This window comes from Rhizoctonia solani, chromosome 16 (genome assembly GCF_016906535.1).
Source record: "Rhizoctonia solani chromosome 16, complete sequence".
Taxonomy (NCBI): domain Eukaryota; kingdom Fungi; phylum Basidiomycota; class Agaricomycetes; order Cantharellales; family Ceratobasidiaceae; genus Rhizoctonia; species Rhizoctonia solani.
In genome coordinates, this window is record NC_057385.1 from 872,422 (window position 1) to 900,042 (window position 27,621).

The following is a 27,621-nucleotide window of genomic DNA, read 5'->3' on the forward strand; positions in this document are numbered from 1 at the left end:
TCGACGGGCCCCATCCCCAACCCCCGCCCGAGAACACCACCCCGCCCTCCGGCGCACAGCTTATTTAGCTCAAGTCAGAGCACATCTTCATCAGAGTCGTAAAACTCGTCCGAGTCCTCGTCAAAGGAGGCGAGGTTGGTAAAGTCAACCTTGTAACGCAAAATACCGCCAATACCACCAAATCCTTTTACGAATTGGGCACCCTCCTGGCTGCGATTGCTCACAAACTGTGGAAAGCAGTCATTCAATGCTCAATTCAACGCAAAATCAAATGATCACATACCTCGAGAGTTGCACCAAATTCCTTGTATTTTTCTGCGAACCATTCGAGCAAGCTCGTCGGCTCTTCGGCTTGCTCCATCTCCAGCCCAGTGCTCTTGTCGAGGAATTTTTCGCGGTTCTTCTCTTGCTCTTTGTTGGCATGTACGATGATTTCCTCTCCAGCTGCGTTGCGCAGAACATAGCGTGTGACGTCCAAATTCTCCCATACAATCAGTGTTTCCACAGCACCCATTTCGAGACCCTTGAGAGTATCATCGATACCAAAGCAATATTTTCCAGTATCTTGGGAAATCTCGTCAAAGTACTTTTGAATGAGCTTCTTCTCTTGGACAAATTTGACGTTGGAAAGAGATTCGGCCGCGAGCTCAATAGCCTGGTTGAATCCGTTCTCGCCACCATAACTGACATCGACAACCTTAATAACCTTGGCTGCAAGACGGGGGTCGAACATATCTGACTGATTGAGCTCGGTCTTAAAATCGGCGCTACCAGCCAATACAAGTCCGGCAACGTTGACTTTATCGTTTGTAATAAAGTGTTGGACAGCCAATTCAGCGACCTTGCGAACGTAGTTGTGACGCTTCTCATCGCGAAGACGGGAGAAACGCAATGCAGACTGACCACCACGGCCTATTAAACACTTCCTGTATGAGAAATGACTTCAAGCCCCAAACGTAATACGCCTACCGTGCTTTTTGGGAAGATCGACGGTGAACTTGTGGATGATTTCGCGAGTGTTTCCTGAGAGTGTGCCAAAGAGCGAACCATTCCCGTCCATCACAATAAACCCAAATTTGGAATCTGACTCTAGCAGCTCCGAAAGGGCCTCAGTGTGGAATTTGTTGTCACACAGATATAATGATCTTTTGGCGTGTCAGAAACGCTGGGTACATGCGGACGCAAGATCGGAGCTTACGTATTGATAGGCTTATGTGGTTCAAAATCAAAGGCAACTTTTCGTTCCTTTCCTTCGTCCGTCAGGATTGTTCCCACGAAAAGGACCAAACCATTAGGAGGAACACGATTGTAAAGTTTGAGACGCTGTTGAGTTGATGTAATCGCTGCGAGCACGGATAACCTGTTCACTCGAGACTTGATATTCGAAGCTGTACCGTACTCTTGAGTAAGAGTATTATTAACACGCGCGATTTGATCCTGAGGGACGATTTTGGGTCAATGCGTGTGCGTATCGAGCTAATTTGACTTACTTTTGGTGGAATGATCAAGCTGATCATAGATGTGCCGGCCCTGCAGCGAGGGTTCGTGAACGACGCAAGATATGTGCAAGTATACCTGTACTTACCCTCTCGCTGCATCCAGGCTGCGGATGAGCTTCTTCATCTTCCATAACTAGAAATGGTAGCCACTAGATGAGAATATGACAGATGGTGTATGCTAGCAGTTGTCACCCACCTGAATGTTTTGATCGACAGCTTCTGGGGTCGACATGATTGTACTCTACTATTTCTATTTCACAGTAGTGGAAAATGCGGTAGACTCGAGCTGATACAAGCTCGATGGATGTGGTCCAGGGTAAGTCGCTAGCCGCTTGAAAATTAATTACATATTGAACTCCGGATATATCACCTGTCATGTGACTAGCGCTACAGCCGATCCTCACACTTTTGCCACCAACTACATATCTGAGTAAATGCAGCCTGAACTTGGATCCAAAGCAATACACGCCCCTTCTGCCCCTCCCCAACTAGTTCGAGTATCAGAATCACTATGTCAGAATCTCTCACAATTTAAAGGTTCGCTGGTCAAATCATTCATGACATCACTAGTAACCCATCTCACACAGCTACACTCTAGACCTTATGAAAGAATATAGGAGGCTGGATGACTCGGTAACAATGCGCATGAATCGCAACCTTGCTCAATTCCGAGATATCGATCGTCATAGATCCAGTCGAAGTGGATCGCCCCAACTACAGGATGAAGCATGCTTACACTTTTGGAAAGAACTTGTAGGTAAGTACAGTTCTGAAAACTAGATCAGGACTTCTACAGAGCACTTCTACAGCCAATTGGGAAAATAGGACCGAAATAGTGAACTATTGTGTTGACGTTGTTGAAGCGACTATGGAAACCAAACGACAAGCTCTCGCAGGTCAAGATCCCAAGTTGGACGAAAATCGAAGGACAGCATCGTCTCTCTATACAGATGAAGTAAAGGTACACTTAATGCTTATGATATCACTACTTGAATTGATCTCTTGGCTCCAGCGAAACCAAATGCGAAATGAATTGACCGTAGAAGCCATCATCCGACAACGCTCTTTAGACGGTTGGTCTATTTTGAGTTTATTGCAGAAATCATCTCACCCTAGTTCACAGCATTTAAATCCAGGTGTAGATTCTTCGAGCCCTCGATCTCTGACACACGCTCCAGGCACTGGTGGGATTCTGCGCACGCCGGCCGCTAGCATTACCTGCCAATGCTTCCTGGCATACTCTCCGCGCCAAAATATCACTACCCACTTATAAATAATGGGACGAGTTTTCTCACAAATTCATTGACCTTTGTTATAGACAACTTATGTAGTAACCAATTCCAACTGCAACTGTATACAAAGAGCTAAAATGATCTAAGTGACCTAAATGACCTAACTGGCGCTAAGACCATGTACACGTGACCGCTCGTGATTTATTCCCAGTCATCCTGATTGCCCCCGTAGATCTTTAAGCTTGCTGGCATTCTACTATCGTCCCACGAACTCTTCCAGAAAATGTCTCCAGCTATTGAAGAGGGGGTTAACAAAATCGAACTGTGAGCATACAATAGTTCTATACAGTGCCCTATCATCCGTTAAGGGAATTTTGTTAGCAAAGGAGATAAATCGCAACCCCCACCTCCTCCGTCTCAGCCAGCAGAGCAAGTAAGTATACTGCTCATAGATCTATTATTTATCCAACAACTCCTATAGAACGTCACTCCTTGGGATGTCCAGGGAGAAGTTGCTGCCGATGGCCAGGTTCTTGCCATCGACTATAATAAACTGATCGAGAAGTTTGGCACACGCCGCATAGATGCAGCATTGCTCGAACGATTCGAAAATATTACAGGACACAAACCTCATCCCTTGCTTCGTAGGGGAACTTTCTTCTCTCATCGGTGAGTCAGAAATACTCCCCTTGCACATGATTCGTAATGCTAAAATACGTGAAAGTGACTTTACAAATATTCTGGACCGTTATGAGAAGGGCAAACCATTCTTTCTGTATACTGGACGTGGGCCCAGTAGCGATAGCATGCATCTTGGACATATGATTCCGTTCATGTTCACAAAGTTCGTCTATCCGTATCTGCCATAAGCATTCATTAAGCATTCTGCAGATGGCTTCAAGACGTGTTTGATGTCCCACTTGTCATCCAGCTGACTGGTATGTGCCAACCTCATACTGATAAGCTAGATTGACACCATTTTGTAGATGATGAGAAATTCCTTTTTAAGCATGAGCTGAAGATTGATCAAGTTCGGGTATTTTCGAACAAGAATGCACGGGACATAATTGCGGTTGGTTTCAACCGGGAAAAGACTTTCATCTTCAATGACTTGGACTATGTCGGGTAAGTAGGAACGCCACCTCTCTAAGATCCTGCTCAACGCGCTCTCCATACCCAGGGGAACATTTTACCAGAACGTCGTCAAGATCTCCCGAGGAATTACTTTGAGTCAGGCCAAATCGACATTCGGATTTGTTGAATCGTAAGTAGCCAGACTGACAGTTTCTCACTCTCTAACAAACTTCTTCGCATCTTGAACAGAGACAACATTGGCAAGATTCATTTCGCATCTATCCAAGCAGCGCCATCCTTCTCCAATTCGTTCCCACAAATATTTGGTACCAAACATGATGTCCCTGCTCTCATTCCCTGTGCGATCGACCAGGACCCATACTTCCGCCTCACGCGAGACGTCGCGAACAAACTCGGCTATCCTAAACCCTCGCTCCTGCACTCTAAATTCTTCCCCGCACTGCAAGGTGCTGGATCCAAGATGAGCGCATCAAACACGAACAGCGCGATCTTCATGACCGACACTCAAAATCAGATCAAGAACAAGATCAATAAACATGGGTTTAGTGGGGGTCGTGAAACCGAGGAAGAGCACAGACGGTTGGGAGGTAATCCAGATGTCGATGTTGCGTATCAATATCTCGGATTCTTCATGGACGACGACGAAGAATACGCTAAAATCGCCGAGGAGTATAGGGCGGGAACGTTATTGACCGGTCAGTTGAAGGCCAAGTGTATCCAGGCCCTACAAGGGTTTGTCAAGGACTTCCAAGAAGTGAGTGATCCTGGTTTATTGTTCCGTGAATCTAACCTGAAGCCTGGGTTTAGCGCAAAGCCGCGATCACCGATGAAGACGTGGCATACTTCATGGACGCCAGCCGCAAGATTGACCCTACTGTTAAAGCACGCGCCGACTCGGCACCGGCAGCGCCCTGATTGAACATACCCATTCATAGAAATTGTAAAAAATTAAACGATAACATCTATACAAGCGAAGTACGAAGAGTGTCGAAAAGTCCAAATTGGGGCTTCGAGCCCGACCTAAACTACACAGACCAGAGAAACGCTACACAACGTCCCTTGTGCCTGGCTAGAGCATATATGGGGCTACAAAATCCGCTACATGCTCGTATACAAGCAAGAAATTCTTGCTTCTTCCTTGTTCTTCATTTCTCTTTTCCGAAAGGGTTCCCATACAATCAAGAATAATCAAACAAAAAAAGCGAATCACCGAGGAGGTGAAGATGAGAGTGCGTTTGCTCTTTTGTCTTCTTCATCTGCCCGAGCAATATCGTCTTCCGAGTAGCGAACAGGAACCCGCTTCACTTTTTGAACAGCAGGGGCGCTAGGGGTGGGAGAGGTGGCGTGAGACCGAGAAGGTGCAATGGATGTGTGGTCATGAGAGCGAGAGTAAGCAGTTGAAGATGCGGCGTATTCATGCGCAATGGGAGGGACAGGGGGAGCGTCTACAGGAGTGTTCAGAGCCGAAGTTGAGTGAGAGGGGTTAATGCTTCCGCCTACAACGCCAGTTAGTATTAAAAAAAAAACGAATGAAGATAAGACTCCAACTCACTGCCGCCGCTGTGATTCAACTGAGCCATCTGCGAATGTGGGGTGTAGTGGCTGCTCGAACCTGGGGCCTTACCGCTCTCGGTAAGGCTCGACTCGCTTGACGTTGATCCATTCCTGCCGCCTATGGCACCCACAACCGCGTTGGCATTACCGTGAGATTTCCGGGCACGACGCCTGCGTAGGAACAAGAGCAGCCCAATAACCAACAATAAAAAGACAACCCCTCCGGCAACCCCACCTCCTATCGCGCCTGCGTTGGTCGATTTGGACGTAGATGGCGGCGGGGCAGTGGTTGAAGGAGCCGAGCCAGTAGGATCTGAGAGTGTGATAGTCGGACTTCCGTCCATAATAGTCGTCGAGGGAGAGAGGGTGGTAGTAGCGCTCTCAGATGAAGTGGTCGTGGACCCGGAATTGGCTACAGATTGGGCGATATTGTAAGACCTGCAAGGTGTAGTGATAGTTCGGAGCAAGTATGATGAGAGGGCAAAGACGATTGATGAAGCGAGGAAAGACCGCAAACATGAGGTCAGTAGATTGCCTTTGTCTCACGGTCATAGCTCGGGCTTACCAGAATGTTGTTGATGTGTCTATTAATGCCCATTCCGGTATTTGCTGCACGGGGTTGACCGAGTCCGGGAGGCTATGCAAATGGAATTGGCATGAGACAAAAATACAAGAAGAATGATAACACACCTAGTGATTGGAGCAACACAACCATCTCCACCAGTGACATAAGTCGAAAACAAAATTCCCTGATCTGTTGAACCACGCTGGCAGTCTTGGCATGCACTTCCCAGATTGTAAGCTACATTCCGAGCGGTCAGACAAATGATAAAATCCATAAACATCGACGGTTAAAATACACACCGACTGTATTGCACATGCAAAGCTGAGCTAGAGTGACCGGATAATACGAGTCGCTGTTGCTAATTGAGGGTACGGTGTCTATATCGGTTCAACGTCATCAGTTCGTCCAAACAACACATCCATCGGCATTGAGATACGCACATCCGCACACATCCATGATGCTCTGATATACTTCACTGGATATCCAAGTTAGCCGGTTATCGAGACCGGAATGAATTCAAGGCTCTTACCATGGTGTTGCGCCCTGTGCGTTATTCCACCAAGTTGGGGCACCAGCGGCACATGTGGGTGCGCGCTTAGACAGGGCTCGTATGGGAAGTGTTGTCCTAGGCATTGCGGCCTGCCGTCGGGGTCGTAAATTTGTCGTGGATATATGTGCCCAGTGCAGTAGAAAAGAGCACAGATTGGGAGCTGGTGGTGGTGTTGAGATGGCCGAGAAGATCAGATCCTCGCTTAGCCATCACGCGCCGAGATGCGAAGGGACGTACATATGGAACAATCTTATATCCACGTCTTCGCCGAGCTTTGTGGTCAACCGAGTTCTTTGCAGTCCAAGCTGCGGAGTGGTCGTTGGCGCTCCTCAGTTTCCCCATCTGACATGTTGTATGACATCTACTCCGATTCCGGCTGAGGGAATGCCTCGGCGCTTAGCATTGGCATACAATCAACAACCGACAATCATTAGGAGAATCCCAATTCACAAACGAGGATGCATCTTTAGCGTTATACAATAACTGTATTCTTATTTCACGTTATGCCCAAAACCATATACATTCTAATAATGATTTTGCCCCAGTATCCATTTCTCAGAATATTCTAGTTGCCGGTGACCATCCTTAGTTGTGAAGGAGCTACTACTTGATAGGCTACACTCAAACCCAAATCAATGTCATACCTTAAATATGTATTTCTATAGCAATATGTCCATATCGACATTGAATCTGCATGTACATATGTCCAGATGAAAGCAGGAGTACTTGAATACTCACAGAGCAGGTTCTTTGCCCATGAATGCAACTGAAACTAGAATCGACGCTGCTGCATCGTATAAAACCATCTACGCAAAACATCATTTACTCTGACTCTTCCTTTGGAACAGAAGTCCCTTGTTCAACCGGAGGTAACCCCATTGCAGAGAGAAATTCACCCAGGGTTTCATGTGTTGCACCAAGTGATTTATATGCGGCCGGCGTGAGTGTGTCTTGCAACCTCCTGACGATCGAACGCTCGTTTTCAAGTCGTGCTTTATAGGTACCTAATTCTCCTTCGACATCTCATATCTACGCCGGTCGAAGAGTACTTGCGCTCCAATGATTCTAGAGATTTTTGGGTTGAATCTAGTTTCTCATGTGCCGAAGCGAGATCAACTTTCAGCTGGCCGATTTCTGTGTTTGCCGTTTCCAGCTGCGATTCTAGATGCGAATTTTGCAGACAGTACTTGTTGTTCAGATCCAGAGCCTCCTCCCGATCTTGCTCAAGACTTTTTATGTATCCCTCTGATCCTGCTGTAAACTCGAGTAAGCTTTAATCTTCATCTACCTGCTTGGCAAGTCACCTGGGCTAGCTCCCTCCCTCGGTAATGTAAGCTGTCGAGATATTTTCTCGATCTCAGTCAAAAGTCGAACTTGCTCTACCTCGGCTCTGGCTTTCGCGGCTTCGGCTACGCTCTTTTGCGCCATTGCACCCCGACGTGCCTCTTGTTCTGCTTGATGAGCTATAGCGGCCACTTGCTGTTCCGATACAGCCAGATCCCGTGCTGCTCGCATGGATTCCAATTCCGACTCCAGCTGTGCAATTCGTGCGCGCATCCATTCGTTCGACTCAGGTGCGACCCTAGTAGTTGGAGAGTATCTGGGTGTAGATGTAGGAGCAGCTGAACGATTTGTGCTGGCTGGATTATTTTCTGATTGGGAGTCTTGGTCAAAAAAAAGCACTCAAAAACCTCAAATGTATCATTACCATCCACCCGGATCTCTCTATCCTCATTTCTCGACCGTTTGGTCGGCCTAGTATCTGTTACACGCAGTACAGATCCGGATGCGTACGTTTTTTCACTCGAGTATTGTCGTTTTGTTGAGCGCCTTGGTTCTCCAGAACCAGACGACTGCTCTAAAACAGGATAAGTACTATAATATAACAGAGCAACACATAGTGAATGGACACCAGAAACATACCATCCGTTCGACCTGACCTCAAATCTTCAATCCTGGGGACTATTTCTTTGGAAAAGATCCTATGACATGGTCCCTGGACCGGAAACGCAATCACTTCATGCGTCCTCCAAAAAGTTCCAGGGTCCTCATTCGCCGAGGCCTTGAGGAGGTTGTTTGCAATACGCTGGTGTTCAAAGAGCACAAGAACGTTGTTCGGTTTATCATCTTGCATCCTTCCATCCCTAAAACACCACTCATAAAGAGCTGAACTGACCAATTATTCGCTCTGCGCGTGCGCCACCAAAATGATAAATACAACTCACACCGGTCCAAATGGCCTCAGATATTGCTGTAGATGTAAGCGTGACGGGAGGCAGTCGTGGATCCTCTTGGTACGAATGTGAACCGTGCATTGTTTGTAGTAATCTTCGTCCATTAGGTAGACTTATGTTGGGTATTCACAGCAAGATCGTAGTGCCAGAAATGTATTCGCCCTGCCCTCAAAATTTCCAATAGGCACGTGAGGCTACGTGAGGTTCGTTCATTTCAACCTTCAGGTCCCAGGCTTGACTCCTCAAATTGAAGTTTGGGCTTAACTTGTATTCAGAGTGTTGATTATGCTCATAGAACTTGATTGTAGCGCTAAAAGCCCCTATGTTAAATCCAGGTAACGTTAAAAATCACCATTGGATTGGCTACAAACCATCATGAAATATGATGGAGTCTATCAATACGATAACTCAGAGGGTGCGTCTAGCCAAAAGGAAAATACTGAGGAATCCATATGTGGACAAAGTCTAGGCCCCAGCCGCCAGGTCGCGTAGTGCGGACCTCAACGTGTGGACAGCGTGGGATGGGCACGACCTCGCATCCCCCACAATCCCCTAATGAAATCGCTGCAAGGGCTGAGGACTTGGTAGTATGAACGCAGGCGTAAAGTAACAACAACTAAGTATGATATATTAAACATCAAACCCAGATGGTTGCTTAAAGTTCAGATAGGATGGAATTGTGAGCAGTGATCTGCTGAGTGCGCGCATATAATCCGATCCAGTAATCTGGACACGCGCCGCGAGGCAAATGCGCAACAAAGTCCGCGTGATCAAAGCGGCACAGCCGCGCCGTTGCCTCATTGCTTCTCTCTTTCCTTCAACTTCACCCCATTCGCACCTGGGTGAAAGCGGAATCCTCATAACTCGAAACCTGCTCCTTTCCAGGTTGAGAGTCTGTATTTTACTCCACCAAGCCTCTTTTCAACTTTCCTAGCACGATCGTCGTGGCCTAGTTATAAGCTCTTGAGCTCCTTGGTTCAACAAAGACCTTTGGCGCTAGCTACGGGAACGCACACTCCACTCGAGTCCTCTACATAAAGCGTCAGCGGCTTGGTCGACGTGCACCCCCTTCTCAAGAGTGCCACGATCTTTCTAAGCTATCCTACTGAACGCGCCGGCGCGAATAATCCCAAGTCGCCTTTCTACTTTATCTTGTGCTGGTTTCCGGTCTTTGTTTCGTTTCATTTCGTTTACTTGTTTCTCATCCGCCTGGAGTTTCACGTTGCACTATATTTCTACGATGTCCGCCGCTATCGCTCCTGCTATTCCCACGCTCGGACGCCGGATTCACGTCAAGAAGCTGAATGAAGATGGCGAAGAAACTGACGAGTCTTACTGGTTGTGGTTGAAGTTCCCCGAGACGATCAAGGTATATTGTTTCAGTCTGCCAAGTCACACTCATGTCTCACAAACTGTCGCTGTAGGGTCTTCGAAGTAAATGCATGGAAGCCTTTGAGCCCCCGCGGGATCATATGATCCGCTTCATCCACGATGATCAGCTGTTATGCGGCAACAGCCTCGAAACTCTCCCTAACAAATGTGAACTATGGGTTCAGTTTGTTCCTAAGGACGCTCCTCTCACACCAGTCTCTGTTCGCAAGTCTCGCAAGAGTATGTTTTGCCCCCACTCGTTATCGTGCTACGATATTGACAATCAATCATATTAGAGCGCCCAGTACTGATGGAAGACGAGAACGTGGATCCCTGCCCGTCAGCCAATCTCGACGCCGGGTCGCCCATTCGAAAGCGCCAACGCCTTTACCCACGCGCTGATATATCCAATCTGGACCTGTCGGTATCAACGCGACCATCGCCTTGTCCCTCGAGCTGTCAAGCAGGCACGCACCGACTCACCGGCAGTAACCGCTGTTAGCTCTCGGCCTATATCGCCATGCCATCTCCTAAAGCCGGTTACCCTCGAAGTTCCCCTGATTCGTCAACGACAGCGATCCAACGCGAGTGCGTCGTTTGTTGACTCCAGCGGTCCTCCAACTTTAGATTGGGTCACGAGACCAGATAGCCCGATAAATTATTCAGGGGTGACCGAAGATTCCAAAGAGGTGCCTGTAATCGCATGGGAGATGGATAACCGCGATGAAAGTTATTATGGGTACGGTATTCTTAGCTTCGGTAAGTAGTTAGATTCGCATATAGCCGGGACCAAATCGGTTGCTGAGTTATTTTACTTGATTCTAGACGAGCCTAGACACGAATGGGTACCCGTAGTTGCCTTTGATCTTCTGCCGCGCTATTCTTCTAGGGTACCAGAGGAATCGACTTCAACCTACTGGTGTGTGACGTCCCGTACAATGTGACCATTGGCGAGATCCGCAGTACGCTGGCGGAGAATTTGGCTATGGATCCTGAACGACTCCCTCAGGGAGACTTCTACCTTGTTCGCAAGGGCCAGCGACTTCAAGATTGGATGACCTGCGTACCGGCATATCTCGGAGATGGCGATGCGGTATTCATGGAATTCGGCGGCGATTCGATCGTACGAGACGATTCCGACTACGAGGATCTTTGGACTGACAAAGAACCAACCTTGATTGGGGAAGATCTTGACGAAATTAAGGCTGTCAAACTGCCTTGCGATAGCGATGAGGATTAGCCCTTTACGAACGTTCCGTCTCTGGTCACTACATCTGTACTTTCATCTAGTGTTTTGGACATTGCTTAATTTTTCTTTCTCGGACATAGGATCGTTCTGGGTAACAGTATACTTACTATTGGTCTGCTCACAATTGTATTTTCCAAGCTTTCACTGTCACTACATTATTCCTTTTTGATTCACTTTCAACTTATATTCTTCTTCAGCCTCCCCTTCCCACGCCCACCTCATATATACAGTGCTTGCATAATTCGTGTTTATACCAGATCGTGATACCGTAGTTCGGGAGAATGGATCGGCACCTGCCAACTTTGCATTCTTTTTCCTTCACTTCTTGCCAAAAATCGTGGCAAACGTCGTTCCCTCATGTCTAATCAATACGACATCAATCGGATATTAATCACCGTGTGCTCCTAGGCGTTCACTTGGCACTCACCCGAGGTATGCATTCCCTGGATCGTAAAAGGTGCTGTGTGAACGAGGCAAGCATTTAGCCACCTTGATAACCATCGAAGCAGGGTACATACATATAGCCGCGATCGCCAGGGATATTCAATTTCTCTTTGAAATGCTCGAAAAAGGCTTTACTATAAACTTCATTGACTTCCGGATTAATGTTACCGAGTGAAGTCTACAGACCGATACAAAGGTATTAATGACCGGGTCTGTGCGTTGAAAGGGTTGGAGTTACGATATGCAGCAAAAAGGCCGGGTCAAAGGTGCCGTGGAAGCTCAAGGTGCCGACATAGTTGAAAGCTACAGAGATGTACTTTTCAGGCTTGCCAAGAGTCTGTGCCGAAAACTGTGACAAAAAAGTGCGTCAATGCGGTGAGTACACCGTCTGCGGATTTGAAATGCGTGCCTTGGATAGGTCTAACACCAGTTCCTTCTCATGAGCCTCATCTCTGGGCTATACAGCATTAGGGACATGATGTCACTCACCAAAAGTGGGTTGGACATACCTTGACGTTGGTGGTGAGCACGACTGCCGGCATTATGGTTGTCAAGTCTCGATATCATTGTCCATCATCACGCAACTCGAGCGCCTGGCAATATCAAATTGATCGACGCAGGCAACTTAACTGATGGAGCATAAAGTCACGTGAGACATAGTTTCCCCTATCTGCTGCTAAACTTAGCGACGACACACACATTATCTCATTGTTACGTTCTTCGCATCCACCTGAAAATATCTCTATACCACTTCTATGTTCTGCCACACTTCTAGGCTATGGAACATTGTATTACCCCATACCACGCGACACACATCATCTACTCCGACCAACTGAGCAGAGCTGCCGGCGGTTTATGGAGTGCTTTTTTCGTCACGATGATACGATACTATGATTGCTATCCCCCCTACTGCGTTACAACAAACACTGCGGTCATACCTCTGTACATTTAATTAGCTACATGACGTTTTTGCAACGCTACCTCAGATAACTCGTCCGACGAAACGCGGCTCCATGCACCCCGACTGGATCAACGTTTCCAACGGATCTACGACGCTCGAAAACTTGCATCATCGAATTAGACCGACTGAATTGCGTCGACTATCAAAAGGTCTGGAGCGGGAATGAAAAAGAGTCCAGACTACATGCAGGTTCCGCACGGGGATTGAGGTATGTCCTGCAATTGGCCCAGCCGGCGGCTACCCTTTTTCGATTTAAATCACTGCGCATGATGTTATGATATTACTCTGAATGGAATGTCCGCCCCGACGAGGTTGCAGGATATCGCGACGCAAGCGCAATTCCACTTGCGGATCACTCCCTTGCCGACGAGTAGGGGGAGACGCAGCGCGGTCTTGTGATTATGCTTTTATGTGGAATCACTACATTGTCGAATCATCCTCCCGCCTGATGGCTTGGCGTCGCTCGATATGCGTTGGTTAGAGGTGTCCGAGGGACAGTTTTCTTCTTCACGGCATGGACGTTATGGCCGCAACAAACCTAGCTGTGACACCTCTACGGAGGACAAGTTTTTTGGTCTAGTCATCAAAATTCACTAAATGTTCCCCGTCTTTTTTCTTTGAATTTAATTTTAACTGTATAGCGCCTTTTTTCGCTCCACCCCAAATATTGAACCCGCTCCCGGTTTAGACGTCATGGACAAAGCTAAAATAGGTGGCACATATAGATCGCGTTCAGGATCTCGATTATGTATGGATTCGTCACAAGCGAGGTAGACCCGTACGCATTTTGGAATAGAGCTTTGTCACGCATAGCCGATCCAAACGTATCGCCCACCCCGGCTCTTGATTCGAGACCGGCTCTTGATGTTCAATCATACAAAGAACAGGGCTTTAAAGAGAGGGTCAGGACAGGGGGTGATATCAAAGGGGGCACGGGGATTGGTGATTCCATTAACTAATCATAGGGCTTGGAAGGTACGGGGGTTAGGGATGGTAGCACCAACATGAGGCCAGACGTACTTGGCATTGATCGTCTACGTATACAGCGTCCGTCGTTTTCTCGAAACCAGGCCGCCAATCGCCGAATTGTCTACAGTTATCACGATTCTACGAAATGGTGTTTGGTGACCGCTTTAGGACGGAGGACCTCGGAGACCGGTGTAGTAACGGTGACGGCAATGAAATGATCAGATCCCGTAAAGGGATGTGGGTTACGCTCCTTGCTTGACCCAACGGCGGGAATTGTGCGAATGGTAATAAGCTAAATGCGCGCGGCGGAGCTTGCTTTGTCACGCGGGCGACAACCAAAGGGTGTGGAAAGTAGAATAGGGGCGCCGGTAAAGGGAGAGATGTGCAGAGACACGCGTAGCTCAAGATTGTCGAGATTACAACGCAACGAATGTCAACGTGTTGGCATTGATTTGGTACTTGTTATTCGACGATCCATCGTTGGGTACCGGCCTTCTCGAAGGTTCCTGTAACTGTACGCTATTTGCGGTCATCGAGTAGTAACAGGCCGGTCGGTCTTTTGAAGGGCGGCCGAGTGGACCCGGGGCGGTGAAATGCCAAGAAATGATGATTGTTCAGCGAGTGGTCATCGTCAGCGCGCTTGGAGGCCGTGACGGCGGCTAGAGCTTGCGCGGAATAGGAGGTGGTGCCGATGGACGTACGTGGATAGAGCGGTGCAGTGGAGGCAAAGAAGTTGTGTCTCAATTAGTGACTAATCGAACTCACTGCGGATCAGCAATTCAAGACTTCAAGCTGTGTTATTCTGTTGTTGTTTTTTATGTTCAGCCCCGAAGGGCCGAATTGGAAGCAGTTGTTGGGGGCGCATTGAGAATTTGAATGTATCTCTGGCGGAGGTTGTCGGGTCGCGCGACCGTCGGCGGCTACGTGGATGGATGGTGAAACTGGAGCCTTGTTGGGTCCGGGGATAGACCAGGGACAGTTGCGATTGGCAAAATTAGGTGTTTTGGATTGAATTGGGTGCCCGAGCGTGGGTGGTGAGCATATACCCACCGAGCAGCTCGAGAGCGCTTGGGACTGACAACCGGTGTGAGCGAACAGGAGAACAGCGAGACAATCGTGTGTGTCTAATAAAAGCCTCTTGGAATCGCTTGGTGCGGAGGCAAAGGTTCGTGACAGGTCGTGACGGCATGGAGAGAGTCAGAGTTGATTTTTAAATTCAGGGAGTGAGCCAATTTGACGGAAGAGGACCCCGAAGGGATTGACGGATAGAGAACTTATAGACCACCGCTGTTGCCCACCCAGCTCAAGCAAGCCCCGCACAACAATCCGCCTTGGTGTAGTTTACTTGCATATAACTATTCGTGCACCGAACTCTCTCCACAGTCCCCATAAGGAATCTACTGGAGCGAACGTCATCGACTGATCCGCTTGTATATTTCTTACCGACTCGTTGACCCCTTGGATCCGCCTCCGCCTCCACCTCCACTCTGCTACGATGGCCACCGAGGCACCTCTTACCATGGTTATGCCGCAGCTTCACCAGCCGCGCAGTCGACCCAACTCGTTACTTCTTGTCCCCAACCAATCCTATGCCCCAGCCTCGCCCCGCGGAGGTATTCTCCTCAACGCAAGGCCCATGAGCGCAAGCTTCCTGTCGCCCAGCTCTGCTCCGTACTCTGGCGCCAACACACCACGCTCTCCCTCGCCCAGTCCAGCCGCAGCCGACTCTGGCATGGACCGCAGCACAAGTGTATATTCATCCCTCGGGTCCCGCAAGATTCGATTTGCGCCGCTTCCGGAACCCCGCAGAGAAGTCACTGTTGACCAAGACGGCACCGAAGTTCCGTGTGCATCGACCTATGCCCCCGATGCAGCTGCCTATCCTGTCCAGTCACCTGGTGCTGGTCCTTCAGTTGTCCTCGATCGAACCGACTCGCTTGTTACCGATTCGGGAGCGTCGACAAACAGCACCGAGCCCGAGACACAGAGCCAAAAGTCGGCCAAACGATCCAAGCGTAACTCGCTCCTACGCCTCGTTGGGCTCGGGTCCAGTTCTTCCACCCTCACCAAGCGTGCATCTACCGTTTCACTCCCTGGTTCAGCCTCGATCGTTGGCAGCATGTTCCGCACCACGTCTCGCGAATCCTGGAGTGGCGAACCCTCAGGCTACTCTTCTGACAATTCAGTCGCCCGTCGCATGTCCTCGCCCCTTCGTCCCACATCCAGCCGCCCATCTTCCGGATACAACTCCTTTGGTGCTCCACTTATGCATTCCACTTCGGACGGAACGGGCGCTCGCCCAACCCGTATGCTCAATGGTCGAGTCTATGGCGCCCGTCGTGCTCGTGAAAGGCTCCAGCCTCAGCCCTCGATGGAGCCAGAGTTCTCCGAGTGGGGATATGGCGGCATGGGCAGCGTTAGCAATGCTGGTCAGTACAGCAAACTCCAGTCGAATACGTCCTCCCTTGGCGGTCGTGCAGCCGATGACGACGAGGATGACGGCAGCGGTATGGGCTGGGTCCGAAAGCGCAAGGAAAAGAAAGAACGCGAGGAGCGGGAGAAGAAAGAAGCAGAGGAAGCTGCCGCCAAAGCTGCTCAAGCCCAGGCAGAGGAAGCATCCAATCCCCCGCGCACATCTACTGAAACCGCCGGATCATCCACAACCGTCCATCCCGACCGGTCTGAAACGCCTACTGCCCCCCAGACCCCTACTGGGACTGCTCCTCCCACTCGTGCCAATTCTACAGTCTCTCCTCGTCCTCGCACCGTCTCGTCACCTCCGTCTCGTCAAAACTCGATAACTACCGTGACCTCTGATCGCCACCATCCTACCGTTGTTTCCGTCCCCGTGCATCGTGGCCGACAGGAATCCGCTCTCAGCAGCAGTGTCGTCACCAGTCCCGAGACCAGCCCCGAACGCAGCAGTGGCTCTTCTCGCAGCTCGAGCTCTAGCGATGATGAGGACGAGTCCAGCAATACCGGCCGCGAAGACGATGATGAGGAAGAAGAAGAGGTGAGCGCCCGTTTTAATTATCACTCCCCTGTCTTTTTACGTCTTCACCATATCTGAGTTTACATCGGCCGAGCGGTTCGCTGACTTTATGCTTTGCAGAACCAAAAGCGCAAGACTGCCTTGTCCGCGGGTGTCGAGAAAATCAGCCGACACCATTAAATATGCGCAACTCGCTCACTATCGTCATTGTTCGGGCATCGACTATTTTCTTCGTCATCAGCTGTCAAACGGCGGCGGAACATTACTTATATATTTTGCATTGAATGATGAATGTCTCGAATACCCCTCTTACAATATCAGTTCATAGTCTGCGTCCACTCTCCACTGGGTTTGCGGTTCTGTGTCTTTGTTTGCCGTGTCATGTGTATGAACTATTCGCGCTGTTCGTTTTCTTTTCCCCCCTCACTCGCATCTACTTTTATTTTCTCTCGAAGGATTTTTGTCGGGTGTGCGGCTCGTCTGCCAGGGCGCGCTGTGTATCGTTTATCTCTTATCAAAGTGTATTGCTCAATCATGTCTGACTTCATTCGTGTACATGTTCTCTGCGTTTAGGTGAATTCATGTCATGTCATATGCCACTTGATCACGGCCATTATGTTCCGTAACAAAATAAGAAAGGACTTTGTTATCTTGTGAATTTGGGGTGGAGCAATCTTGGTCAATTGCGTTAATTGTGCCAGACTATAGTCTTGGCGGGATCGTTTGGGGTCCTAGCTGTCACATTCCTCCAGTCACGCTTTGGAGCCTCGACAACATTTTTTTTTACGATGGTGGCACACTTCTAGTGGTGATTGTATGCATACCCCCACACTCATGGAGGTTTGAACGCTCTTGTTTCAGTACGCATATGTGAGATAGGAGGTGCCAATCTTAATGTGGTTGGGGGAGAATTTTTGGATCATTTCATTGATATAGCCAATCGTCCATGACGTATGGAATTTTATTTATATTTTGCCAAAGTGGAAACTCGAGCCCAAGCACAGAGGACGAGCGCTTGGACGCTCTGGGTGGGTTCTCGTAATTATTTGTCATGACAAATCACGTGGCTCATAGCCCCTTTATTCGACGAGCCGATTCGCCCCTTTTTTGAATTTGTATGCATCTCTAGGCTGTGTTACGATTGCTGCGCAGGACGCCCAAGATATCATAACACTGCTCGGGACAGCTCACATAAAAGCGTTGAATTCCGATTTGTGTGTGTCTGTGTCTGTACGACCACAATGCCTATCCTCGACTCTAGTGCGCTCGCCGAACGGTTCCATGAAGAAGCAACTCGGGCGCTCGTCCGGCGTGTAGATGTCAAGACCTCGCTCACACCCAACGATACCCAGAGAACGACCCTAATTATCGCAGGCGTATACGTTATTGCTATTGGCCTACTCTGGTGCGTTCAAATTCATTTGCATGCTGCGCTATGGAGGGAGTTGACCTTGCTGTCGTGCACACCTTCCGTTCTCCAGGCACATTCCATTCTTGAGCTGGATAAGTGAGTTGAGGTTATGGGTGTTTCTAAAGTTGGACTAATTGGTCTGAATGGTTCCTCTCCCTAGTTTACCCATTCAAGTAGGTGGTGCTGTGGATACTGGATAGGGGGTTGTGCTGATTGGGCTCTGTGGAAGATTGCTAACGGTCGGGTTCCATGAGATGAGCCATGCGTTTGCGGGCGTGCTCACTTGCGCCAAGATACATTCCATCGAACTGGATCGTGAGTCTATCAGTATATACAGCTTCCTCATCTTTTTCACGGCCTGATCCGGTTTTGTGCAGCGGACGAAGGAGGGGCCACGCGCATGAGCGGTGGTATATCGATGATCACTTTGCCGGCTGGGTACATTGGCTCATGCTTTATCGGCGCCTGTTTGATCGCGTGCGGGTTTGATACGAATGCGTCCAAGGTTGCGTGTATTGTCCTGTGAGTTTAATTCGCTGCGTGAGTTTGAGGGTGCCGCGAGCCTGAGCTGATTTGATTGGCGCAGGGCCGTGTTTTTCTTGGTTACGCTTTGGTGGGCGAGGAAGAACTGGTTGACTTGGGCTTTGATCGCGGGTATGACTGGGTTGATTGTGTTGTTTTGGTTTGTGGCTGGGGGAGTTGCGTTGCGGTATTTTGTGAGTCGCTTTTTTTTTGTTGATCTCGTTTGGTCCAAATTAACAGGGTGGGTTAAAGGTGCTTTTTATGGGCGTGATGAACTGCATGTATGCTCTCTGGGACATTATTGACGATACGATCTCGCGCAAGTGAATACCAGCGACGCGGCGGTATTCGCCAAACAGTTTGGATGCTGTCCTGCCCAAGGTAATCAGAATTACCCTTGATTTTAATCTGACACGACTCGATTCTGATGCTGGTGTCGTCTAGTTTGGGGTGTGATTTGGCTCTTGATAGCGTTTGTGTTTTTTGCGTTGGGCGTGTTGGTTGGGATTGCGGCGTTCAAGGTGTGTTGATCTGACTGTTCGACTTTAGCGTAAATCTGACCGTGTGGTAGGATACTGCCGCCGAACAAGCGGCTGCGAGTAAAACGTTTTTGCCTGTCCCAACGATTTAAGCTATTTGAACAAGTTGCGTGTGTGTCTGTGTGAACTATTCCCTATTCTGTTGGACTATACCAGTTGTATATATTCGGACTACTGCGTGAATTAAATTCATATTTTTTAAACTAGTTGTTTTGAGGAGATGGTGACATAAGTAGCCAAGCTGAGCCAAACACCGAGTTGCCTCCCAGCCGGACTTTTGCGCCTGCCACCAACACAACAAAACGAAAATGTCGGATATCGAGGTGGACAAGGTTGAGAATTATGACGGAGATTCGAAGCCCAAACGCAAAAGGTATGTTTATAATTTAGTTTTTGGATTGAACACATAGACTCATGGTGCCACAGAGAACTGAGTGGGTCGCGCTCTCGGTCTCCTACACGGTCTCCCAGACGGTCTCCCTCTCCCCCCCGGACCCGCCGACGCAAATCGTCTTCTCCTCCACTGTCAAACCACCGACGTGACCCCGATGGGCCCAACGTGCGAGATGTAAACCCAGAGAGACGCAAGGAGAGAGAGCGTCAACTCGCGCTGCGTATGGCTGAGATCGAGCTGGGCACAGCCCCTCCAAAGCCCGAATTCGATGCCAAAGCCGAGTTTGCGAAGCTGCTCAACTCGCGCTCGGGAGGTGTATATGTGCCCCCGGCACGCCTGCGAGCTCTCCAGGCTGCTGCGGCCGAAGACAAGTCGAGCGCCGAGTACCAACGTCTTTCGTGGGATGCACTCCGCAAGAGTATCACCGGCATCGTCAACAGGGTCAATGTCGGGAACATCAAGCACGTTATTCCCGAGCTGTTCCAGGAAAACTTGGTTCGCGGACGAGGATTGTTTGCGAGGAGTATTATGAAGGCCCAGGCTGCTTCGTTGCCGTTTACCCCGATTTTTGCCGCTTTGGTTGCGGTTATCAATACCAAGCTTCCGCAGGTCGGAGAGTTGTTGTTGACGAGGTTGATTAGTCAGTTTAGGAGGTCGTTTAAACGAAATGACAAGGTGAGTCGGACGCCACGTTTCTGTGCGTCTGCTGGTGTTTACCTGTGAATTAGATTGTTTGTCATTCGACGACGACGTTTATTGCTCATCTGGTCAACCAGGGTTGCACACGAGATCATTGCACTCCAGATACTTGTCTTGTTGCTCGAACAACCAACAGATGATTCGGTCGAAATTGCAGTTGGCTTCATGCGTGAAGTCGGCGCGTACTTGGCGGAAAACTCGCCCCGTGCGAATAATGGCGTTTACGAACGGTTCCGTGCGGTCTTGCATGAGGAGCTATCGATAAGCGTGTTCAGTACATGATCGAGGTTCTATTCCAAGTTCGAAAAGACAAATACAAGGACAATGTGATCGTTCCGGAAGGGTTGGACTTGGTTGAGGAGGATGACCAAATCACACACCAAATCTCGCTAGACGATGAGTTGCAGATTCAAGAGGGCCTGAGTAAGTTTTTCCCACCTCAACTACCTCATCTTGTTCTCACATTTAGTTTAGATGTTTTCAAGTTTGATCCAAATTATGTCGAAAACGAGGAAAAATACAAGGAAATCAGGGCCGAAATATTGGGAGAGGATTCAGATGACGAGTCCGGAAGTAGTGGAAGCGAGAGTGATAGCGAGGAAGACGGAGAGGAAGCCGGTACGTACTCCCGAATGGCCTTGTAGTCGTGTGCTCACCTATTTTTAGTTGCCGACAAGCCTGGCATTACGGACATGACCGAAACAAACTTGGTCAACCTTCGTCGTACTATTTATTTGACTATTATGAACGCTGTGAGTCCACGTTTCCACCATTCGTTACGCTACTAATGTCCAATAATAGCTAAGCTACGAAGAAGCTGTTCACAAACTGATGAAAGTCAATATTCAAGAAGGCCAAGAGATCGAGCTGTGCAACATGATTGTCGAATGTTGCTCTCAAGAGCGCTCGTATTCCAACTTTTATGGCCTAATTGGGAACGGTTCTGTAAATGAACCGAGTGTGGTGCGAGTCGTTCGAAGAAGCGTTTGCCAACTACTATGAAACTATTCACCGCTACGAAACCAACCGCCTGCGGAACATTGCTCGGTTCTTTGGTCATCTCATTGCCACTGACGGAATTTCCTGGGCTGTGTTCTCAGTTGTCAAAATCAACGAGGACGACACCACGTCTTCTAGCCGTATTTTTGTCAAGATCCTCATGCAAGAACTCCAAGAGTCAATGGGATTGAAAACCATGTCCGAGCGCTTCAAGGACCCAACGATGCGGGAGAGCTTCACAAACATGTTCCCGATGGACGACCCCACGGGCAAGAGCACCCGATTCGCAGTCAATTACTTTACGGCTCTCGGGCTGGGTGTCTTAACAGAGGATATGCGCGCGAATTTATTGGTACGTGTCGAGCTTCAACTCTTCCGGGCGCTTGAACAGGCTATTCACATTCTCGTCATGTAGGAAAATGCCCGCAAAATCGCTGCTATCCGAGACTTGGAAGCCCAACGGGCAGCAATGGAAGAGTCCTCCTCGTCGGATTCGTCGGATAGCACAACTAGCTCAGATACCGATTCATCAGACTCCGACTCGGATTCAGACTCTGACGACTCGCGATATGCGCGCAGACGCAGGTCACAGTCAAGGTCACGCTCGCCGCCGCCGCACCGTAGGAATGATTCCCGGCGCAGAGGTAGCTATTCGCCCAGACGTAGCGAGTCGCCGGACCGTGGGGCTCCTCGGCGGAGAAGCTATTCTCCTCGTCGAGGATCAACACCTCCCCGGAGGAGACGTAGGTCTTCCCCTTCGGTCTCGAGATCGAGGTCGCCTTCTACACCACCTCCACCTCGTCGTGGCTCGCCTCCTGTCGTCGAGGAGGCCGGATGATACGCCACCACGCAAAGGAGGCCGAGATGATTCACCCCCTCCTCGCGGTGGCCGAGACAGCCCTCCCCCTCCCCCTCGTGATCGTCGAATCAATGACTCTCGTCGGGACAGTCCTCCGCCGCGTGATCGTCGCAGGGATGACTCGCCTCGTGACCGTCGCAGGGACGATTCACCTCCCCGAGACCGCCGCCGTGATAGCCCTCGTCGCGACCGCCGTCGTGACTCTCCTCCCCCCCGTGATCGTCGCCGCGATAGCCCTTCCCGTGATCGCCGCAGGGATGATTCGCCTCCTCAGGACCGTCGTCGGGGCAGTCCGCCACCTCGTGACAGCCGTAAGGACGACTCGCCTCGCGATCGGCGCCGGGACAGTCCTCCCCCGCCAAGGCGCCATCGAGACAGCCCACCCCGCAGGAACCAGGAGCGTTCGCTACGCCCCCTGGCAGGCGGTAAAAGAAAATACTTGGCTATCCATTGTCGTTTTATGCTCAACGAATGTACTTGTTTTTCTCTGTGGAGATAGTTAATATTCAAAGCTCATGATTGTCAACGGATATGACTGCAAGTCTGAAAATGACCATTAAGTGTCGGTGAACATAAGACGGGAGTGTATTGACTTCCTTACCTATTGGCATGACAGCATTCAGCCTCTTGCGTAATCTCGATCTTCCGGGATGGGTAGCCACGTCGCCACTTCATGATTGGCTGGGAGCTCCGGATCAAAATCCGTATCCGGAACTATAAAAGCCCCAACCCATAGCCACGGCCAGCCACCCCATCCCTCCCCTGCTCAAGCAAATTAAAGCTATACTTTTGTCTATTAAACTATGCCTCCAAAGCGTGGAAGAGGTGGTGCGGGCGGTGCAGGTAGAGGAGCGGGCAGAGGCGGAGGTCCTGTTATTGCCGCTGCTGCTCCCTCGGGTGCTGGAAGAGGTGGTGCAGCATCTGCCGCTGCTCCATCTGGGCCTCCCAGTCATGTCGCCACAGTCGGTGTAAAGAGACCTGGGTTTGGGAAGTCAGGACGGGCAGTTACTGTAATCACCAATCATTTCCCTTGTAAAATTCCGACAGGTATCATCTATCATTACGATGGTGCGTGTGTATTTTCGGTTGCGACCAGGCATGTTTCATTGACGTCGGTATATCTTCCTTTTTAACTGGGTATAGTTGGTAAGTCTGTACGCATATCTTCCCCACGTCTGGTGTGCTAAGCTCCGTCATAGCGATCGACAAGAAACTCCCTGCTCGTGTCAATGTGCAGACAATGAATCTTCTCCAAGACTCTTCAGCCCAATGTCTTCGTTCCTAAAGGAGCCTACGATGGACAGAAGAATCTCTTCACCACCAAGAAGCTCGATCTTGGGGAAACCGACACTCGAACCGTGAGTCTCGTCACGTAGCTCGTACTAGATTACTCATTTGGGCGCTGGTGCAAGTTCGAAATGCCTCTTGGAGAAGCACGCGGAGATCGCCCTCCTCGCACACGCAAGATCAAGATCACGTTGGTTGCAGAGATAAACCCGGAGTCAGTATTTTTTATATGCATATTTTTTATTGCTCAATGTTTCGTGCAGAGTGCTGGCACAATTTCAGCTTGGTCGCCATGCTCAAGACAACGAGGTCCAGACTGCTCTCACCGCATTAAACGTCGCCTTGCGTCATGAACCCATTTCGTATGTACGCTACCCGTTTTGGGGACTGCAACACTTATAATCGGGCACAGGAGGTATGCCTTTAACACGCGTTCGTTTTTCCTCCCCAACGGAATACAAAAAGTTGGATTCGGTTTGGTACGTCTCTGTTTTAAGTTAGCCTGTCTGCATTCTCATACATTGTACCTAGCAACTATGGCCCGGTGTTTTTCAATCTATCCGTCCGGCCATTAGTTCGATGCACTTGAACGTAGATACTAGCACTGGTCAGTAAACATTATGTGCACTCGGAGTGCGTATACTTATGTTCGCTCACTTGCAGGCGTGATGTACGAATTCTGGCTCTGTCTATTTCTCCCGGGCTAACCTTTCGTAGCTTTACGCCCGGACCGCTCATCACTCATTCCCTGGAATTTTTGGAAAGACGTTTGCCGGCCGACTTGGCTCGACTTAATAGTAAGTAGGCCCTTAACGTGCAATCCTGATAGTACTTAGCCCATTTCATAGGTCGCGATCTTCGTAGCCTTGCCAGTCACTTGAGGGACTTCGTATTGCGACACCTACCTGACTGGAAAGAAGCCAGAGAAATCGATCATGGACCTGACCGACAAAGGTGCTTCGCAGTTCATGTTTGAGAGTAATGGGAAGAAAATCTCGGTCGCCGATTACTTCAAGCAGACATACAAGAAAACGCTGCAATTCCCTCAGCTTCCGTGCGTCAAGGTCAGTGGAAGTGCTTGACCTTGGAATGTTGGCTCCATCAGTTGGTGCGATTAGGTTTCTCAAACATCTGTGATACCAATGGAGTTTTGCGAGGTCCTGCCTGGCCAACTTATGCGCAAGGGCGTTCCAAAGGAATTGACGGACGATATGGTCAAATTTTCTCGGAGAGTAAGTTCTACATTCACATGCTATTTATTGTCTGACAATCTCTTAGAAACCAAGTGAAAGACTGACAGCAATTAAAACGTCTTTGAGTGTATGCTATATAAAACATCCTAATCAATATATACTAATTTGCTTTGCATCAGGCCCTCAACCATCAGTCTGGTGAGCATTATCCGAATATAACTGGGAACGTGGCTGAAATTATCCCTAGCTATTGTTAGTCAATTTGGTATTACCGTTGAAACCAACCCGGTCGAATGCCCTGCTCGGGTCTTGATGCTCCTCAAATTCAGTATAGCAAGCCCATGGTGCGCCCCATCTTGCTCCTTGGTCGCAGTAATTAAGTCTACCCGTGTTTAGCGAGCAGGGGGTGGGGTCTGGAACTTGAGAAACGAACGCCTGAAGCAACCAGCAGTAATTAAAGGATGGATCATGGCTATATTTGAACGCCGACAAGTTTTTACCGAGGAAATTGCCCGCAAAACGATCGATTCACTGAAAGCCGCTTGCACAGAGAAAGGTTTGTTGTGTACTTTCAACGCCGCATCAACACTGCTGATAGGGGGTTCAAAAGGAATCCAGGGGTTGGACACAAATCCGTTGATCGAATGGGTTCCAGGTAAGTGCATACACATTAATTGTATTAATCTTCTCACATGGCCTCAGCCCAAGGTGATACCTCAAAGGTGATGGTTTAATAGAATATTTCTTCTATTGGCTGACCTGTGTCTAGATTCTGACCGAACTGGGTGGCAAGTTCAAGACCGCCCGCGGTGCGCTTCCCAACCTCATTGTGGCGATCATGCCCAGGTCGTCGGGTGATATCTATCCGTCTGTCAAGAGGCGAGTACCAACTTAGAAGCCAAGCCTTCCTTGCTGACTATCAATTGCCCTCAGATTCGGCGATGTTATGGTATGCTTGTTTAGTTGTGGTCTACCAATCCGCCGACTTGACAATGTTATTCAGGCGGGGGTAGCGACCCAGTGCATGAAGGCCGACAAAGCCAAGGGACAGAGTATGCAATATTTGGCAACGTTTGCCTCAAGTAGTTTCTAAGGATGTTAGCCTTCCTAGACACTAAACGCCTAATAAACAGGATCAATGTCAAGCTTGGAGGAGTGAATTCGGTCCTGATGCCTAGCGATGAAACAAAGTTTTTAACTGACCCAGCGAATCCAACTATGATCATGGGTGCGTATCTAATTAGCTAGCTCGTATTCTGACCTATGCATTCAGGGCTGACGTCGCTCATCCCGCCCCCGGTACTGAAGGCCGACCGTCTTTCACAGCTCTCGTGGGCAGTGTCGATTCGGTTGCTAGGTAAATAAAAAAATTGCTTTTATCTCGCGAGTCAACATTGAGAATTTTATGCAGTAAATATGTGGCAGCCACCGAGCCCAGAAGTCTCGGTACGTTTTAGTGGCCCAACAACCAGACCCTAAAGCTCACTTTTTTCTTAGCGTCGAGGGAATCACCGACCTCCAAGAAATGGCTGAAGACTTAATCAGGAAGTTCCAAGGCTATCAAAAGATGGTCGAGAAGAGGAACACACTTGGTCCGAAACGTATACTGTTTATCGTGACGGAGTTTCCGGTAATTTCAGTAGCTCTATCGCTCACTCCATTCACTCACTCGGGGACAGAGGGCCAATTCAAGTTTGTGTTGGAGAACGAAGTACCGGCTCTCCAAAGTGAGTAGACTTTCACCAGTATAGCCATTCTCTCATCTTTTTTATAGGGGCATGCAAGGCTTGCGGTGTTGATACTAAAATCACATTTGTGATTGTTGGTATGTGGATTCCCTTTGTATATTTGTATACATAACGCTCAGCTTTAACCCAAGGGAAACGACATCACACTCGTATGTTCCCAAAAGATAAAGCCAATGCCGATAAAAGCGAGAATTGCTTAGCCGGAACCGTTGTGGACCAAGTGTCAGTATTAGTCCTTTGACGAACGCATTACTAGAGACTAAATTATGAATGATTTACAGCATTGGCCATGTATGTCGGATTTCTCCGAAAAAGCCTTTTGCATACTAACGTTCTATGCAGCCGCTCGAGTTTGACTTTTTCCTCCTCAGCCACGCTGGCCTCATTGGAACCTCTCGACCCGCTCATTATAGGTAAATAATATAGAAACAATTCGTTTATGATGGTGCTCATACCGCATCATGTAGCGTGGTACATGATGACAACAATTTCACGCCCGATTCTTTGCAAAAGTTGACGTTTGCCCTCTGCCATGTTTATGCTCGTGCGACTCGTTCAGTGTCGATACCTCCTCCCGTCTATTGTAGGTTCTTTATCTTCGGTCTGCTCTGGAACAGTGAGGATGACGAATGAGAGCGGTTTACAGACGCCGACATTGTCTGCGGACGTGCCAGGCACCATCTGCCGCCGGATTTCGATATGTCTGATAGCGCAACGATCGCAAGCGGGACAGATGCAGAGGCTCTGCTCGAACGTATCAAGGCAGCATATAGGCCTACTCATCCGACCATAGCAAGGAATATGTAGTAAGTAGTAGTGCTATGGTTTTGACCGAGGGTTGTCTGACGTTATGGACAGCTTCCAATGAGCTTCGGAGTTGATGGATATGATCAGAATTGTCAAAGAATATAAATGGCTTGCAGAGCATCTGTGTCTGTAGAATGATATTATCGGAGTGTGATTGAAGGGTCAATTGTATGCGCCGTATAACAATACAGTAGTATCTTGCAATCGAGTAAAACTTCCACAAATCAAATTACTGTCTGTTGAAAGGACTGAGCTAATACGATTATTCCAACTCTTAATTGCAAACAGCTAAAACAACAGGCAAGGGGTATAGGTATTAGGAACACAATGTACTCATTAACTCCAATTCACGCCCATTGTCGCCCCTCTACGGAGATAGCGGTAGCCCGCATTCAGGTAGGAGGAATCGACAATTCCACTGGGGTATACAACATAAATGAGCGGTAGC

At 49.0% G+C, this 27,621-nt stretch overlaps 11 protein-coding genes across 11 annotated transcripts; 7 read left to right on the top strand and 4 right to left on the bottom strand.

Moving 5' to 3' along the window:
* Positions 1-74: 74 nt before the first annotated feature.
* On the bottom strand, positions 75-1,731 carry RhiXN_01497 (eukaryotic peptide chain release factor subunit 1; the record flags this gene model as incomplete). Its single annotated transcript, XM_043321316.1, has 7 exons — positions 75-227; positions 284-912; positions 970-1,145; positions 1,199-1,437; positions 1,491-1,530; positions 1,586-1,632; positions 1,696-1,731. The coding sequence occupies 7 exons, from the start codon at positions 1,729-1,731 to the stop codon at positions 75-77; spliced, it is 1,320 nt and encodes a 439-aa protein (XP_043187139.1).
* Positions 1,732-2,138: 407 nt separating this feature from the next.
* Positions 2,139-2,772, top strand: RhiXN_01498 (caffeine-induced death protein; the record flags this gene model as incomplete). The annotated part of the gene is made up of 4 exons (XM_043321317.1): positions 2,139-2,256; positions 2,309-2,460; positions 2,512-2,572; positions 2,636-2,772. The coding sequence occupies 4 exons, from the start codon at positions 2,139-2,141 to the stop codon at positions 2,770-2,772; spliced, it is 468 nt and encodes a 155-aa protein (XP_043187140.1).
* A 242-nt stretch (positions 2,773-3,014) lies between these two features.
* On the top strand, positions 3,015-4,741 carry RhiXN_01499 (tryptophanyl-tRNA synthetase; the record flags this gene model as incomplete). The annotated part of the gene is made up of 9 exons (XM_043321318.1): positions 3,015-3,055; positions 3,113-3,164; positions 3,213-3,400; positions 3,456-3,575; positions 3,623-3,669; positions 3,718-3,856; positions 3,912-3,995; positions 4,055-4,580; positions 4,634-4,741. The coding sequence occupies 9 exons, from the start codon at positions 3,015-3,017 to the stop codon at positions 4,739-4,741; spliced, it is 1,305 nt and encodes a 434-aa protein (XP_043187141.1).
* A 291-nt stretch (positions 4,742-5,032) lies between these two features.
* On the bottom strand, positions 5,033-6,578 carry RhiXN_01500 (Transmembrane alpha-helix domain; the record flags this gene model as incomplete). The annotated part of the gene is made up of 7 exons (XM_043321319.1): positions 5,033-5,322; positions 5,379-5,818; positions 5,946-6,017; positions 6,071-6,182; positions 6,245-6,322; positions 6,386-6,420; positions 6,475-6,578. The coding sequence occupies 7 exons, from the start codon at positions 6,576-6,578 to the stop codon at positions 5,033-5,035; spliced, it is 1,131 nt and encodes a 376-aa protein (XP_043187142.1).
* A 911-nt stretch (positions 6,579-7,489) lies between these two features.
* RhiXN_01501 (uncharacterized protein) lies at positions 7,490-8,833 on the bottom strand (the record flags this gene model as incomplete). The annotated part of the gene is made up of 5 exons (XM_043321320.1): positions 7,490-7,749; positions 7,800-8,147; positions 8,204-8,353; positions 8,419-8,666; positions 8,721-8,833. The coding sequence occupies 5 exons, from the start codon at positions 8,831-8,833 to the stop codon at positions 7,490-7,492; spliced, it is 1,119 nt and encodes a 372-aa protein (XP_043187143.1).
* Positions 8,834-9,969: 1,136 nt separating this feature from the next.
* On the top strand, positions 9,970-11,340 carry RhiXN_01502 (uncharacterized protein; the record flags this gene model as incomplete). Its single annotated transcript, XM_043321321.1, has 6 exons — positions 9,970-10,098; positions 10,154-10,340; positions 10,397-10,597; positions 10,653-10,859; positions 10,926-10,945; positions 10,990-11,340. 6 exons carry the CDS (start codon positions 9,970-9,972, stop codon positions 11,338-11,340), a joined length of 1,095 nt encoding a protein of 364 aa, XP_043187144.1.
* A 327-nt stretch (positions 11,341-11,667) lies between these two features.
* Positions 11,668-12,335, bottom strand: RhiXN_01503 (macrophage migration inhibitory factor; the record flags this gene model as incomplete). The annotated part of the gene is made up of 6 exons (XM_043321322.1): positions 11,668-11,710; positions 11,777-11,809; positions 11,868-11,971; positions 12,032-12,142; positions 12,179-12,250; positions 12,303-12,335. The coding sequence occupies 6 exons, from the start codon at positions 12,333-12,335 to the stop codon at positions 11,668-11,670; spliced, it is 396 nt and encodes a 131-aa protein (XP_043187145.1).
* A 2,883-nt stretch (positions 12,336-15,218) lies between these two features.
* Positions 15,219-16,895, top strand: RhiXN_01504 (uncharacterized protein; the record flags this gene model as incomplete). The annotated part of the gene is made up of 2 exons (XM_043321323.1): positions 15,219-16,736; positions 16,836-16,895. 2 exons carry the CDS (start codon positions 15,219-15,221, stop codon positions 16,893-16,895), a joined length of 1,578 nt encoding a protein of 525 aa, XP_043187146.1.
* Positions 16,896-17,956: 1,061 nt separating this feature from the next.
* Positions 17,957-19,279, top strand: RhiXN_01505 (pre-mRNA-splicing factor CWC22; the record flags this gene model as incomplete). Its single annotated transcript, XM_043321324.1, has 10 exons — positions 17,957-18,120; positions 18,197-18,222; positions 18,287-18,299; positions 18,356-18,441; positions 18,504-18,648; positions 18,713-18,842; positions 18,901-18,929; positions 18,983-19,029; positions 19,093-19,169; positions 19,220-19,279. 10 exons carry the CDS (start codon positions 17,957-17,959, stop codon positions 19,277-19,279), a joined length of 777 nt encoding a protein of 258 aa, XP_043187147.1.
* A 216-nt stretch (positions 19,280-19,495) lies between these two features.
* RhiXN_01506 (pre-mRNA-splicing factor CWC22) lies at positions 19,496-22,858 on the top strand (the record flags this gene model as incomplete). Its single annotated transcript, XM_043321325.1, has 11 exons — positions 19,496-19,560; positions 19,614-20,300; positions 20,358-20,515; positions 20,581-20,703; positions 20,755-20,898; positions 20,947-21,032; positions 21,082-21,220; positions 21,264-21,631; positions 21,695-21,899; positions 21,946-22,563; positions 22,755-22,858. The coding sequence occupies 11 exons, from the start codon at positions 19,496-19,498 to the stop codon at positions 22,856-22,858; spliced, it is 2,697 nt and encodes an 898-aa protein (XP_043187148.1).
* An 83-nt stretch (positions 22,859-22,941) lies between these two features.
* Positions 22,942-27,234, top strand: RhiXN_01507 (protein argonaute 1; the record flags this gene model as incomplete). Its single annotated transcript, XM_043321326.1, has 31 exons — positions 22,942-23,206; positions 23,426-23,496; positions 23,551-23,639; positions 23,689-23,787; positions 23,838-23,904; positions 23,957-24,032; positions 24,089-24,095; positions 24,143-24,222; positions 24,274-24,297; positions 24,350-24,489; positions 24,544-24,657; positions 24,704-24,745; positions 24,798-24,816; positions 24,866-24,946; positions 25,022-25,174; positions 25,229-25,273; positions 25,321-25,340; positions 25,388-25,485; positions 25,552-25,567; positions 25,622-25,670; positions 25,730-25,846; positions 25,892-25,975; positions 26,030-26,064; positions 26,123-26,345; positions 26,393-26,443; positions 26,498-26,588; positions 26,648-26,657; positions 26,709-26,779; positions 26,834-26,949; positions 27,013-27,172; positions 27,225-27,234. The coding sequence occupies 31 exons, from the start codon at positions 22,942-22,944 to the stop codon at positions 27,232-27,234; spliced, it is 2,523 nt and encodes an 840-aa protein (XP_043187149.1).
* Positions 27,235-27,621: the final 387 nt, after the last annotated feature.